At 41.4% G+C, this 13,492-nt stretch overlaps 1 protein-coding gene across 7 annotated transcripts in view; it reads left to right on the top strand.

The window, feature by feature from the left end:
* The window catches only part of CRACDL (CRACD like), a 42,189-nt gene extending 33,262 nt beyond the window's left edge, over positions 1–8,927 (top strand). For 5 of the 7 annotated variants that reach the window (XM_088160020.1, XM_088160019.1, XM_088160018.1 and 2 more), the window contains 3 exons: positions 5,547–5,746; positions 7,386–7,518; positions 8,384–8,927. In XM_088160020.1, coding sequence (XP_088016146.1) covers positions 5,547–5,746; positions 7,386–7,518; positions 8,384–8,529 — 479 coding nt within the window. In that variant the 3' untranslated portion in view covers positions 8,530–8,927. The remainder of the gene's footprint in view (positions 1–5,546; positions 5,747–7,385; positions 7,519–8,383) is intronic. The other 2 variants (XM_088160021.1, XM_088160017.1) reach the window with 1 other exon arrangement.
* Positions 8,928–13,492: the final 4,565 nt, after the last annotated feature.

Below are 13,492 nucleotides of genomic sequence, written 5' to 3'. Positions count from 1 at the left end.
GTTAGATATGTCTTTGCTGTGTTTATCCATATAAGCAGCACACACAGAGAGGTACATTTTATTCAAATACAGGATATCTTTCACTTTCTGTGTGTGTGTGTGTATAAACCCATACACAATAGCAAGTCAATCACAGTTCCTTTTGTACATTAATGTATTATCTTCATCTTACTGTTCATACAACCAGTCTGACACACATTACAGGATAATATCCATATATCAGTGAGAAATGTACACATTTATTTCCACAATATTTAGGGAGAAGAAATTTCATCTATAAGATCAGAGCTTTAGTCTGAGAAAAAAAAAGAAAGTTGTTTTAGTAAGATAATAAGGGAAACAGATACCTGCATTAAATGGGGTTGCAGCAGGGGAGTTTCCCTCTCTAGAGGACCACTGAGGCAACCAGCCCTGATGCTTTCAGATTCAGTGGAGGAGAGCTCGGGGGATTCTGATCTGCAGGAGGGAATTGAGAAGTGGCTATGGTTCACTTGGCTTTACAGCTATCCTCAGTGCTTGCTCTGGAAACTGTGGAAGTGGTAAAGAATGCAGACAACAGCTGACCTTGTGACTGTCCCATGTGGGTTTGCTGGCTGTGGAGAAGACATGAAGGGAAGGCTTCAGCAGCCTCTGGGTGTGGTTTCAAGTGGCAGCAGAAGATCTCAGGAGCTTACATTAATTGCTGGCTAAATTAATACATGGTGACATTATGCACAGACTGGCTTGACAAGTTCTGACCCGGTATCTTTCCATTGTTGGTGGCTTATCCCAAGGGGAAGAAAGGGGCTCCTCTCTTTCATAAAAGCCTGAGGCCAAGCCAGCTCCAAGGAAACCAGGGAAAGATGCAATCACGAGGTTAAAGCTGTGAATGACTGAGAGACAAATTGCTGCCAGCAATATCCTTTATTAGCTTATGAAGTTATTAAGGAATGAGTTGAATAGCACATTGTTTAAAACAACGTGTTGTAATATGAAATTAAGAATATTATTTAGATTTTAGTTTTATTCTGAAAATCTCTCAAGTATAACACAGAAAGAAAAGGCTCAGCCCTGCTTCAACGAAGGAGAAGTGAAACACAGAGCATTTGTGGTGGTTATGGTCTATCAAAACCCGACTAAGCTTTGCATGGGTGACGCCACTGCTTGCATTTTGTACTTCTTTATTATCTCCCTAAGAGTGGCATTTACCAGCTGGGAGTTTCTGTGCCAGTTGCAGTGCACGTGACATGCAGCAGATGCAGGAATTAAAATCGTCCTTTTGAGTACTTTTGGTTCCACTTGGGCTACCCGTTCCTTAAATGCCATGCTTTGCCATGTGGTGAATCATAAAAGCACATGGACTATCCCATGACTAGATAAGACAGAGCTTGTTCAAGGAGATCAGTTATGAACCCAGAAAGATGTGTGAGCAGCACTTCCCCTGAGAACAGTCACTTCCTGAGAAAGCTTTTTGCCTCTTTGTATCCCTTAGGGAACCAAGAGCTTCACAGGACAGTCTCAGGTCACCTTAAACTGCCAGCTCTCTTCACCATTCTATCTCATGGAGTACTTCACCACCTTTCATCCTTCTGGCTGGAACAATGGTGCATATATACTGCCAAGAAATCTTATCTAATTGGAGGTGGGAGGATGTAAAGGACCTCTGGGCAATGGGAAAGATAATAAATAGTAAATATGCCTCTTCTACCCCTTACAGTAATTCTGGCTGATGGATATGGTAGCAAATCCTGTGTGGGTTGCATCTGATTTTTTTTTTTTTATGAAGATGAGGCACTCCCCCTGCCTTGTCTGCCTGTCTGGCTTTCTGCAGCCAAGTCTCTCAAAGGAACAGGGGCAGAATGTAATTGCTTAAAGATACAAGAAAGCCTCTCCCTGTAGTAGATCAGTTCTTGATCCTCTGTAGGTGATTCTACTCTGCTGTCCTAAATTGGCCTGTACAGATACATATAAAATCTTCAGGATTATGATAAAGAGCGTCTGTTCCTTACTATCAAAGGGTCATTGGATACCATCTCTTATGGAATGATACCTGGCTCTAATTTGGCTGTCTTCTAATTGGCATGACTAGGATGTCTGGCATCGCATCAGGAAGAACTGCCTGAAGAATAAGGGTGCTTGGTGCCTTCGTTAGAGTGTCTGCCTTATGAAAGCATCCTTATAATACCAGCCTCCAGACATAACACTACAGGACTGGGAACCCTGTTGTGCCAGGCAAGGCACAGTGAAATAACAGCAGGATGACTCCTAAGTTCATGAGGATGACAGAGAAATGAAAGCACAGGTAGCAGTAAGATCATTACATGTAGTGCAGTAAATAGAGCCTGGGCATAGCATTCATTTTGTCAGTGTGGATTGTGGATTGTGTGGTAGAAGCAGAGGAGGAACAACCTTGATATTTACATAAAGCTCCTGTGGTGTGACAGGGAAAATGGGACAAAACACACAGGGGGATTTGGAGTCCCAGCAACTAAGATGTACATCTCTGGCAGCATCAAGGCAGAAGCCAGGTTCCCAGTATCATCAAAAAGTGTGGGTGGATTGGAAAGGACCTTCAGGATAAAGACACTGGAGTTTTTGAGCACTAAGACATTACAGATAGTGAAGGAAGGTAAAGAGGTGGTGGAAAAGGATGCATGTGGTGGTATGTCTGCAGCTGTACAGCCAGAGAGCTGCTCCTCAGCTCTGAGCAACACGGGCCATCACCTTCAGTGGTGGCAGCTCATCCACATGCTGCAGGAGTGCTTTGGGAGCTGATGAAGCTTAGCACCTGGTTTTACTGGGCAGTGTACTAATAAGCCCTGCCCAAATATCCCACCACCTGAAAAGGTGCAGATGGCTGCAAGCAAAGAAAAGAATGTGATGGCAGATGCCTTAGCAGACATCACATCATTTCAACTGTGTGGTTTTACCTATGAAGATCCTAATGAGGTTTGTCCTAAGAGAGAAGATGGGCTAGCAGACTTTGACCTGCTAGTGGTTATCTTGGAGAGCTGTGGAAGTTAAGGGGCGCTGACTGATGTGTACAGAAAACCATTCCAGGTGAAGTGGAGTAGTCCTTCCATCTCAGCTGATGCTAACATTCTTTCATCTCAAGTTCCAGTTCTGACCATCATATTTGAAGGAGATTTGACCAAACTAGGATAATTCCTACAAAAGAAAGAGTGATCTAGAGAATATGATTAATCAGAAAAGTTAAAAAAATAGGGAAAATGTGGTCTAAGTCTTCAAATGCGTAACAGGCTGTTGCAAGGAGACTATGAGTAATCTGCTCGTGTCCATAGTGTGTAGGAGAGATAGTTAAGGATTTAAATTAGAGCAAGGAAGATTTAACTTACCCAATAGAAAAAAACAAAAAAAAACCAACAAAAAACCCCCATGCCATAGGATAGGTTGCCTAGGGAGACTCTGAGACCTGTCCTGTTATTGGAGAATTAGATGCATATTTGTGAGGTAACAGTTTCTATGAAACTGATCTTTCAGCTGATCTTGCCTTACAGTTGAAGGATAGACTACATGACATATTGAGATCTCTTCCAGCCTTATTCTTTATCATCCTGTAAAATGAGATAAAAATGAAGCAAGGAGAGCCAGTGGAAGGCAAAAAAAAAAAGACAGTGATTGGAAAAAGATTACGGGAGGAATAGCTGTTGTCATGCAAAGATGGGGGTTAGGTGGGATGCAGAGAATTGGAGTAACATGCTGTGCAAGAGGGAGGGAAGCTCCTTCTGTGTTCAGAGGCCCTGTTTTATCTGTGCTGCATTTGCACAGCTGGACTTCTGAGTTGTTTCTTCCAGAGGTTTTCCTGCAAGATTTCACGAGGTGAATGTGAAGGGAAATGCAAGCATCAGCTGGCAAAACATCTTGCTTTGGCATTAAAGCATGGGTTTTTTTCTCTTTTTCATTTTTTAGCTGACACAGGCATTATAATGTTCTCTTGTTCAAATAACTGCTCTCTCTAGTGAGGTATAAAAGTGACTTGAGAAAATCCCTGAGCAAAGCAAGTTTGTGGGCTTTCATAATATGCCTGTGTTGGCAGACTCCAGCTCTTGGGAGCACATCATCCCTTTTATCTTCCATGCCTTCATGAGGCATCTCAAATGTGCCTTCAGAGACATTTGCCTGCTTTCCTTTTCAGGGCCACATTCCACCAAACTAGACCATAGCACTCCAAAAATGTGTCTGACAGCTCCACAGGGTCCCATGGCTGGCTCTACATCAGCAGAGCAGCTGAGCCCCCAAGGGACCCTAGGGCAGTAATCCTGTCTGGCTGGGTCTGCCTCCTCCCAGCTACCTGAACAGGATGCTGACTAAGTAACAAACTTTTCCGAAGAGCGGGACCACACATGATTTGAGGACAAGAAGCTTGACTTCTGCTCTGAAAGAGCCTTCTGTAAATTTTGATACATCAGTGGCCAGAATTGGCTGGGAAAGGTGAAATCAACCTTATTGGTTTTGAGACCTGTTCTTGTTCCTCATTTAAACTACACAGAAGCTCTACTATTCGTTGGGAAACTATTCGTTGTCTTCAGTGTGAGTCAAAAAATGGAGAACCAGGGGGATGGAGCTGATGGAGCTGCTGAGGCTCTTCTCTTGACCGAGTTCTGTTCAGTGAATAGACAGGATTTCCCTTCTCAGAATATTTGAATACAGGGTATTTCTCTTTCCTGTAACCTTGGATTCTTCACGTCCTTGGGTAGCAGTTGTGAGATCAGCAGGGTAGTAGTTTTGACTTCTCCAGAAATCATCTTTTTCTTTTTTTTGTTGCTCAAGTCTCATTTCTAGTAGAGCACAAAGGAAGTCACTGGCCTCATTGAAGACTGTGGTCAGCGTCAGCAGGGATAAGTTAATGTAATCTCACATCAAAAGACCAGAAAATCACTCTGGTTTTAGCAGTACTTCTGTGTGCTCAGACACCACAGACTGCTGTGCACAGGCACCCATGGCACCTGCAGACTTCACAGAGCTGGGTGGGGGGCTGCTCCTAAAGGGGTGGAAGAAAAGCAGGAAACAACTAAGGCATGGGCGCTGCTGCATGGGGGAAAGATGCTCCTAAAGGGGTGGAAGGAAGGCAGGAACCAGACTAAGACATGGGCTGCTGCTGCATAGACATCAGAAGAGTGGGAGCCAAGGGCAGCCACAGTGGGGAAAAGGTTATCTTTGCAACACCTCAGTTCCTCTGTGTCCACCTTTGAATTGTCTGCTGCTTGTCTCTAAGATACTGTGGAAGAGGGAGAAGAAGGGGCAGGCAGATCTTGGGAAATGGGTAGATTAGTGAAGTTTGATTCATGTTTCTGCATCTCCCTCACGTGAGGGCAGTGAAACTGAGACTCCAGCTGAACAAAGATGAAAAGTTTCTCACCAGTAGAATGATAACTTAAACTTGTGAGCACAGGAAAATTGCTCTCTGGAGACCAAACTAAACAGAATTCCTATTTATCCAGGCTGGTTTCATATCCTGGGACCAATGAGTATATTGAGAAAGTATGAGCTGAAGCTGATTACAACTATTTTTCCTATAACCACGTACATAAATAATCTGTCAACAGAGAAAAGCGTGTCTTCCCTCATGGCTGCCGGAGACTCTGGAAGAGATCCTGACACTCCTACAGAGCCAGCCTGGATTTCCATTGCAAGGCAAAAGCAGAGAGGCATGCATCAGGAGAAGGAACTCGACAGAGAAAAGCTTGTGGCTCCAGATAATAAGTCAAATACAGAGAAACAGAATAAAGGAAAGGAACAAACAGAGGTACTTGTAATACACATTTGTGATGCTTTTGTATCACCTCCTGTAGTAATCTTTGGATCTGCTGCTACGTTACCAGTCATGCCATAGTGATTACAGGTATTTAATGAGTGTAACTGTAACTAACAAATATACTGCTCTCATAAATGTGTTACAGATTCAAAGTTCTCTGACTGTTCAGATAGGTAATTTTGTGTCTCCAAGAATTCCTGGAACTATGTAAAGTGTGTAAAATTTCTTGGCATACCTACCAGATCTAACATGTGTATTGCATGCTAAAAAATCTAAAATGAAGTGCTAAACTGTAGTCTCTGATCCTCCTCAATGCAGAAGAAATATGTTCTCTCTAACTGTCCTTTTAAGCACAGACTTTCATTGAATTTCTTATACCTCCTGACTGATTTAACACTGAATGAACAGCTTGGTCCCGGAAACTTCTAGGTAACAATTTTTAGAGCCCTGAGAAATAGGATAGCCCTGAAATAGGATAAAAATAACTTTTGCACTTGCAGAGAGTGCCAGTATGTAAATTCTGGTTCCCTGTATATGGGTAATTCAGAAGCCCATGTGGTGCCAGGGAATATGGGCTGACACTGCTTCTTCAGATATCCCATGCAAAACAGGGTGATACCAGTAGCAAATGATCTCTCCAGATGACACAGCTGTGCCAGTGGAAGTGCTTGGCATGGATCCAGAACACTAACCTGCTGCCTGTTTTGAGTCCTGCACAAATAAAGAACCCTGCTCTGATGCAGGAGCATGTGTGTCCTATACCAGCATGGCATTCCCAGTGCAAATTACCTACTTTCTTGCTTCAGGTGGTACTACTAGAACCCCAGACAGGTGTATAATACCCTGGAATAAGATATGATTTCTAGATGATGAAAAATAGCAGTGGTTAAATTAACAAGAAATAATACCTAATAAGATGTCTAGGTCAATTTCTGAACTGCAGTAATGCCCAACACGATCCCAAAATACAGTTTCTATGTCAGAACAGGAAACTCCAGATTTTAGCTGGCAATGATCCCTGAAATTCATGCCATGCATTTTATTTCCCTATAGCAGCTAGCAGAGAAACATGCCAAGATGCTTCTGACTGCAGCATGTGAGGCTTGGTGCCACTGTACTACTCCCACTTTCTCCCACATGGCACCAGGCACTATCACTTCAGGGTAGTTTTTGATACTGGCAAGAAAATCTGTTGGAGGATGTGTTTGACTTCTTTTTTATGAAAAATCCATTACCATCAACTGTCCAAAAATACAGTGCCTTAGCCCACAAAATTTGGGAAATGGAAGGAAAACATGAGAGAATTAGGCTATTCCTAAATCCTGTGTATGCTTCTAGAGATGTGCAAAGGACTTGGAATATATTTTGCAGTGAAGACTATAATTATCTACTCATACCATTATGAATAGGAGATATGGAGGGATAATTTTAATTTGTAAAATTGAGTATCGTGGATGTTACATAAAAACACTGTAACTTTCTGAATAGGTATCAGCTCTAGGGAGAGGATTGGGACCAATATCTGCTGAACTGTGGCAGGCTCCCCATCCATTACTTCACTACTTCGTAGTCTTCCAAACTGAACTCGTTCTTCCTGAATTACTTGGATTTTATCCCTCTTTGTGCTTAGGGGCCAGTGAAGCAACAATGGAGCAAACCTTCACACTTGGCACCTAAAGCGACTTCTGAAGAGCAGAGGAAAGACATGAAGCCTGAAGCGAAGCCCCTGCTGAGAACCAATTCACTGTCACATTATGTCTCTGGTAAGAAACAAAATGCTTAAAATGTAGGCTGTTATCTCACAACCTCATCAGAAGAAATCCTGCTTCAGTGTGCTGCAAAAGGAGTAGGGGCTAGATCCTAATCTCTTCCTCAGCCTCACATCAGCCAGGGAAAAGAGTTTTCTCAGCACTCATGTCTGGGGTTTTACTTGGTGTTTTATTTATTTTTTATTTTATTTGAGGTTTTATTTATTTATATTATTTTGACCAGTTTGATTACAAACAAAAGAGTAAAAAGGGGTAGCCAAAAACTTGTGTTGAAAGAAATGTGAATCAAGGACTCCAGGCCCTTTCACAAGACAGAGGGCTAAATGCACTATCCTACTATAAAATGTAAATAAAAATATTTACAATAGCATTCAATTTAAATGTGGCTTCCTCAGCAAGCTGAGGAATGGTGTGATCACAAACTGTCTGACCATCAGTCCTCCCACAGTGAGTTTGTTGTAAATCTCCTTGGTAAATTAAAATTTGAAAGAAGGGCAGAAATTTTTAAGTAATAAAATTCCTGTGAGTTGGGGGCTGAGTAAAGGAGGAATTCACAAGTGAATTCTTTAGCTAATGAAAAGACACTCTCTTGTTTGGCCTGGGTGTTAACATAGGGCACAGCAAAGAATCCAGGTCATCATGTTGAATTGTGGTAAATTTAGGGATCAAAAGATATTAGTGATGAGAAAAAAATTGTATTACTTAGACCACAGAATGGTAATATCCTCAATAAGTTATTGATTCCACGTGAAATGTAAAGATTTTCTACCATAGGGCAAAGCATGGGAAGTATTTAATAAAAGAGGGTGTTTAGTTGCACAGCATGTAAATGTAAAATGTCCATGTGGTTTATTCACAGTAGCTCCATCACCTGCACTGGTGGATAAGGAGGAAATAAGCCACTTGAAGAAAGCCAGTAATGCTGCTCCAGATCAGCCATCATGGATGGAGCTGGCCAAAAAGAAGTCTCAAGCTTGGAGCGATATGCCACAGATTATAAAATAGAATGATGCCAACAAGTAGCATCTTCCATAATTAAGTCAACTACTTAACTGAGCTCCTACAGACCAGCTAATCACAGTGAAGAATCTCTTGATACAGAAGGGTTTTATAATACAGCTGTGGAGAAAGCGTGCAATAGGTGCAGTCAAAAAGTTTACCTTCAGTTTTGTAGCAATCAGAATTGCAATGGCAATGGAGTACTTAAATTATGCTAAGGACATACTTAAACTTTGAAAAATAAAACTTTTGCCTTATGTATTTCCTGCATTTTCTGCTTTTAATAATATTTGTATCCAAACAGGATCTTTGCTAAACTTTGCTGAACCTCTGTTGTTGCTGGAAAATTCTATTTGTTATGGTTTTCTCTGTTTACAGTTATAAATTGTGCACTTACATCCTGATTCTCGTGATGTGTTTCACTGGAATCACGTGACACTTTCCACCAAAGCTGTTAGGCATGTGGAGGTATTCCTGAATAGCTGCTAGTGACTACTCCATTAAAATGTGTTGCTTGAGCTGCAGGTTTGCCTGGTTAAGACAGCAGTACAGTTTCTGGGGTTAGGTTGGCACAAATATGCACATTTATGTGTGATCATGGAAAAAAATTCCTCAGTTCTTTCTGTAAGCAATCATGGTTGCACAGTTCTTTCAAGCAGGCAGGCAATAAGGAAACAGAACTGCAGTTGGAAGCTCATCAATGCATTCACAGTTGCTTTCCTCCCTGGATTCATCTGGCTGCAGCTGGCTTTCCTTCCTGTGAAACCTCATGCCCAGTCAGGAGGATAGTATTAGTAACAATGGTCAATATGAATTTAATTAAAAATTAAGAACTGAAAATCCTGGAGCTAAAGTTCAAACTGAAATGCTGGGGAAAACTGTGAATTTCATCACAGTGCCAGCTTCACATATCATCCCCCACATAATCTTAATTTCTCTCATTAAAAACCAGTAACATACAGATAGCATGTCTGTACTTGACTACCTTTATATAACATCCTCGTGCTCATTGGCCTGAATCTCCCCCACCAGTTTGTGACTCCCACTCATGAAGTCTCCTAGGCTCTTCACCTTCGCTTGTTTAACAAGATTGACAAGATAAATCATTTGCTGCTAATTGACTGAAACAACTCTGAACATATTTTATGACCGCCCTATGAGTTACAGAAGCTGAGGACAAACCTTGTGATGCCCCACTGCTAAGACAAGCATTTCATTTTCTGTATGCATGGGTGAAGTACTACCTTAGCAGTGCAATCCCTAGATTTATTTATATTAGTGGTTTTGTTTTTATTATCATATTACTTTCTCTTTGGAAAAATGTGGGAAGACTTTAAGAAATATAGGATTTTCTGGCACCTGTGTTTGCAGTTTTGAAATCTTGTCTTCTCTACAGAGGCAGGAAGGAAAACCTGAGCCCTCTCGGTAATGACAACTGCATTTAGTAATTAATAAAGAAACAGAGAGTTGAGCACGTGAATGTTCAAGATGCTGTTAAAGATTTTCAGTCAAGTCGTCTTCAATTGCTAAAAACAGGAGAAGGAAAAGCTAGTTTTGTGTTTGTCAGAGCCAGTGAGCCTGCATCACTGTTGGGGTCAGCCTGCACGGCTGCTGGGGTCCTGAATGGGGCTGTGCACAGACGTGCTGCAGCCCATCACAGAGCTGTCAGCAGCCCCGACCCAAACAGGGTTCTGCCAGCTGTCCCAGAGTTTTCTCCTTCCTGGCAAAAGGCCGTGTGAGATACCTGCTGAAATCACAAGTGACAAGACAGCTCTCTGTCAAACAGATCCACACCAGAAATGGTAACTTAATTACAGGACATGCAGCCTTGGGCTCAATTGTCCAAAGGCTGGTCGTGCAAAAAGCTTCCACAATTCTCTCCCATGAGCAAGCACGCACAGTCCTTAATCTCAAGTGATATTTTTTTTCTTTTTTGGTATTAATATTTTAGGACCTACAGTAGAAGTAGACACATTCTTGAAATACAATAAAAACCATGTTAACTCCCTCTCTTTTCAAAACACCCTTCCTAAAATAAATAACTAATTAGCAAAAGTGTAATGTTAAGATATGCTATTACCTTTTGTAGCAATCTTGAAAAAAACCCAGTTTCTCTATTTAAGGCATATAACATAAAAAAAGACCAAATGTGTACCCTTCATTATTGCCACTCCATGAAAAGGTTTTCAGGAAATGTAGTTAGAGGTACATTCTGTCTTCTTACAATTCCCTCCCTGTTTAAAACAATTAAAACTGCAAGAACCTTTGCAATTAGTGGTCGTCTTCATAATCTCCTACCACTGCAATGGCCCTGGCCTTCCTGCAAGAGAAGACACTTGGCTACTTGAACCTCTGATATGACAGCCAGGGGAATTTTTATTTTCTCACAGTGTTGTTCTGTCTCCAGATTTCTAAGACAAAGGGTCATGCAAGTAGAATTTGCTATAGGTGTCCTGCAGCAGGTAGGCAGAAAATAGTTTTAGAACTCATGTATTTTTCTTTGGTGAAGTGGCTCATTTGTGGAAGTAGAAAGATGCAAATAAAAATTTAGTTCTCTCCTCTGTATGAACAGTGAGTTATGTTTCACACTCGATGCCACCAGAAAAACCTTTCAGATCTGATCAGCTTTCCTGAGGACATCATTATACTTTTGCAGCTGAGAGGCAATATGACTAACTCAGGCTGATCCATTTTGCTCAGGCAGCTGCAATATATATTGTTGGAATATAACACCTAACAGGGAAATAAAATGTAAAAATTCACCTTTTGGTCATGACTCATGCACATAAACTAACAGAGCTGGAATTACAGTCAAAGAACAGCAACAAAATGGACTTGAAAAATAGAAGTATCCTCTTCCATAAGTACTGCATGAGACATCTTTGGCTTTCTGTTTAATGAGCAAGGTGCCTTCCCAGCAGTGAAGGGCCTCACATAATGCAAATGAAATCATCTATCAGGCATCTTTCAGCACAAAACCCCTAAATTTCATGATTTACGCACTTTAATAGTTGAATTACCCTAATCAGCTACCTCCTCCCAATGCTTAGTAATTGTATGTAAAAAAAAAAGAAAAAGGCAACTAAATGATTTTAAATGGACAGTGAAGTGCAATTTTTAAAGGCAAAAAATATCCCTTCAGTTTTACTTTGATATGGTGTTTTGTACTGTGCTGCCTTTGACAATAAAAACTTGCATTTTTTATCAAGATGAAGAGGAACATAAAATCTTGTTGCCAGTGAAAAAATTCAGCAGCAGAGTAGCAAGCAGCTTGCTGTAATTTTGCAATGCTATTAATTCTGTCTTAGTCTCAAGGAGCACAATAAACTCGTCAAAATGTTTGCTTTGTATACATGATGAGCCCTCTGCTGTGGGTAACAAAGGTTTAATTATAGGATTTTGTGTTTGTGGTTAGAAGATAACTTTTGTACTGTTATAGAATCAAAAAAACCCAACACGGTGTGAACACTGGGCAGTGTTGTGTGTCTGTAAAAAACCCAGGGGGGAATATAACCCTGTGTGATCCTGCCCAATGGGGCTGCATAGGATTAACTCTTGTAGAAGACATTTCAGGTCCAGTGGGGCACAGGTCTCACTCAGGCGCACATAGTCCCAATGTTCGCCAAGATGCTCAACAAGTGACAGAAACCACTGAGTTTTTGTAGCATGGGATCTTTTATTGTCTGACTTCACAAAATAAAAAACACATAGGTTTTTAATGGATTATTACTCCCAGATAATTCTCTGTATCATGTTTCACTTTGAGGCTGGGAACTGATGGGACATGTATTCACAGACCATCCAGATCTTCTTCCTTTGCAGTATCTTGCAGCACCTTTGCTGCAGATTCTAACTCTATGTACACTGGCTGTATTCCCAGAAGAAAAGCACTCTAGCTCACTTAAGGCAACTTAAATGGAGATCATTCTGGGAAATGCTGAACTATCTCCCTCTCCAGGATCCCAAATCTCTCTCTTAAGGATTGTTAGGAATGCAGCTAAGAGCATTTAAATATTACTGAAGCAAAGTGATTGAAGGCAATTTTCCTTCCTTCCATCTCACTCACCATCACACTGAATACTTTCACTGTTGATTTCTTTTTGCTTTGTTCATTTACCTATGCAAATAAGTATGAAGTGGTGTATTTTGCAGTTTCTTAATTCCATTGAAGCATATTCGGTGTTGCTGAGCAAAGTACTATGGTATCTTAACTCATTGTAACCAGTAGTCTCCACATTTTCTCAAATATGGCTTGATTTTTCAAGTTGAGAATTGACATGTAAATTATTACCCTGCCTTTCAGACTCAGTTCCTCCTGAGAAACCTCTAATTTAAAAAAGGAAAAAGAAAGAATTTTCTGTTCACTGTCTACTAAAAAATGACACTGCACAAATGGATCTGGCAACAATTGCTAGCACATGGCTTTTACACTGGCACTTGTCACCCATGCTGGCAGCTCTGGGACAAGGCAAATGGGCCATCCATGCTGCTCTTGGGCCAAGCAGCAGAACACCATGGCCCCATCAGAGATGGTGAGGAGGCAGAGGAATCTGGCAAGAGCCTCCTATTGCCCACCACGATCTGTGCTGCCCTCCCCAGCCAGCAACTGGAACCAGACCACTGTGAGGTGAGCGAAGAGTATTTACACATCTCTGGGGTCCAACTCCAGTCATGGGATTGTTTGTGCAGGTGGCAGTCCAAGGTGCTGTGAAGATTTCAACACTCCATCAGAAATGAGCAGTTGCTGAACCGCAGAGCCAAGTTTGTCCCAAAGTCAGGCTCTGGTGATTGTTCTCCCAGAGAAATCCTATTTCCACATTATTTTTATTCTTCCTGCTCCAAATTTAACAAGACTACCAGTAAATCCCTCCAAGTCATTGCCTACATTGAAGAACCAAGGAGAACTGTCTGGAAAAAGCAGAGGAAAACAACCAGAGTTATGACAAGAGAAGAATTCAGTTAATAACCC

Source organism: Sturnus vulgaris, chromosome 2 (assembly GCF_052056855.1).
Source record: "Sturnus vulgaris isolate bStuVul1 chromosome 2, bStuVul1.hap1, whole genome shotgun sequence".
Classification (NCBI taxonomy): Eukaryota; Metazoa; Chordata; class Aves; order Passeriformes; family Sturnidae; genus Sturnus; species Sturnus vulgaris.
The sequence above is the reverse complement of the archived record's forward strand: the minus strand, read 5'-3'. Positions and strand labels throughout refer to the sequence as shown.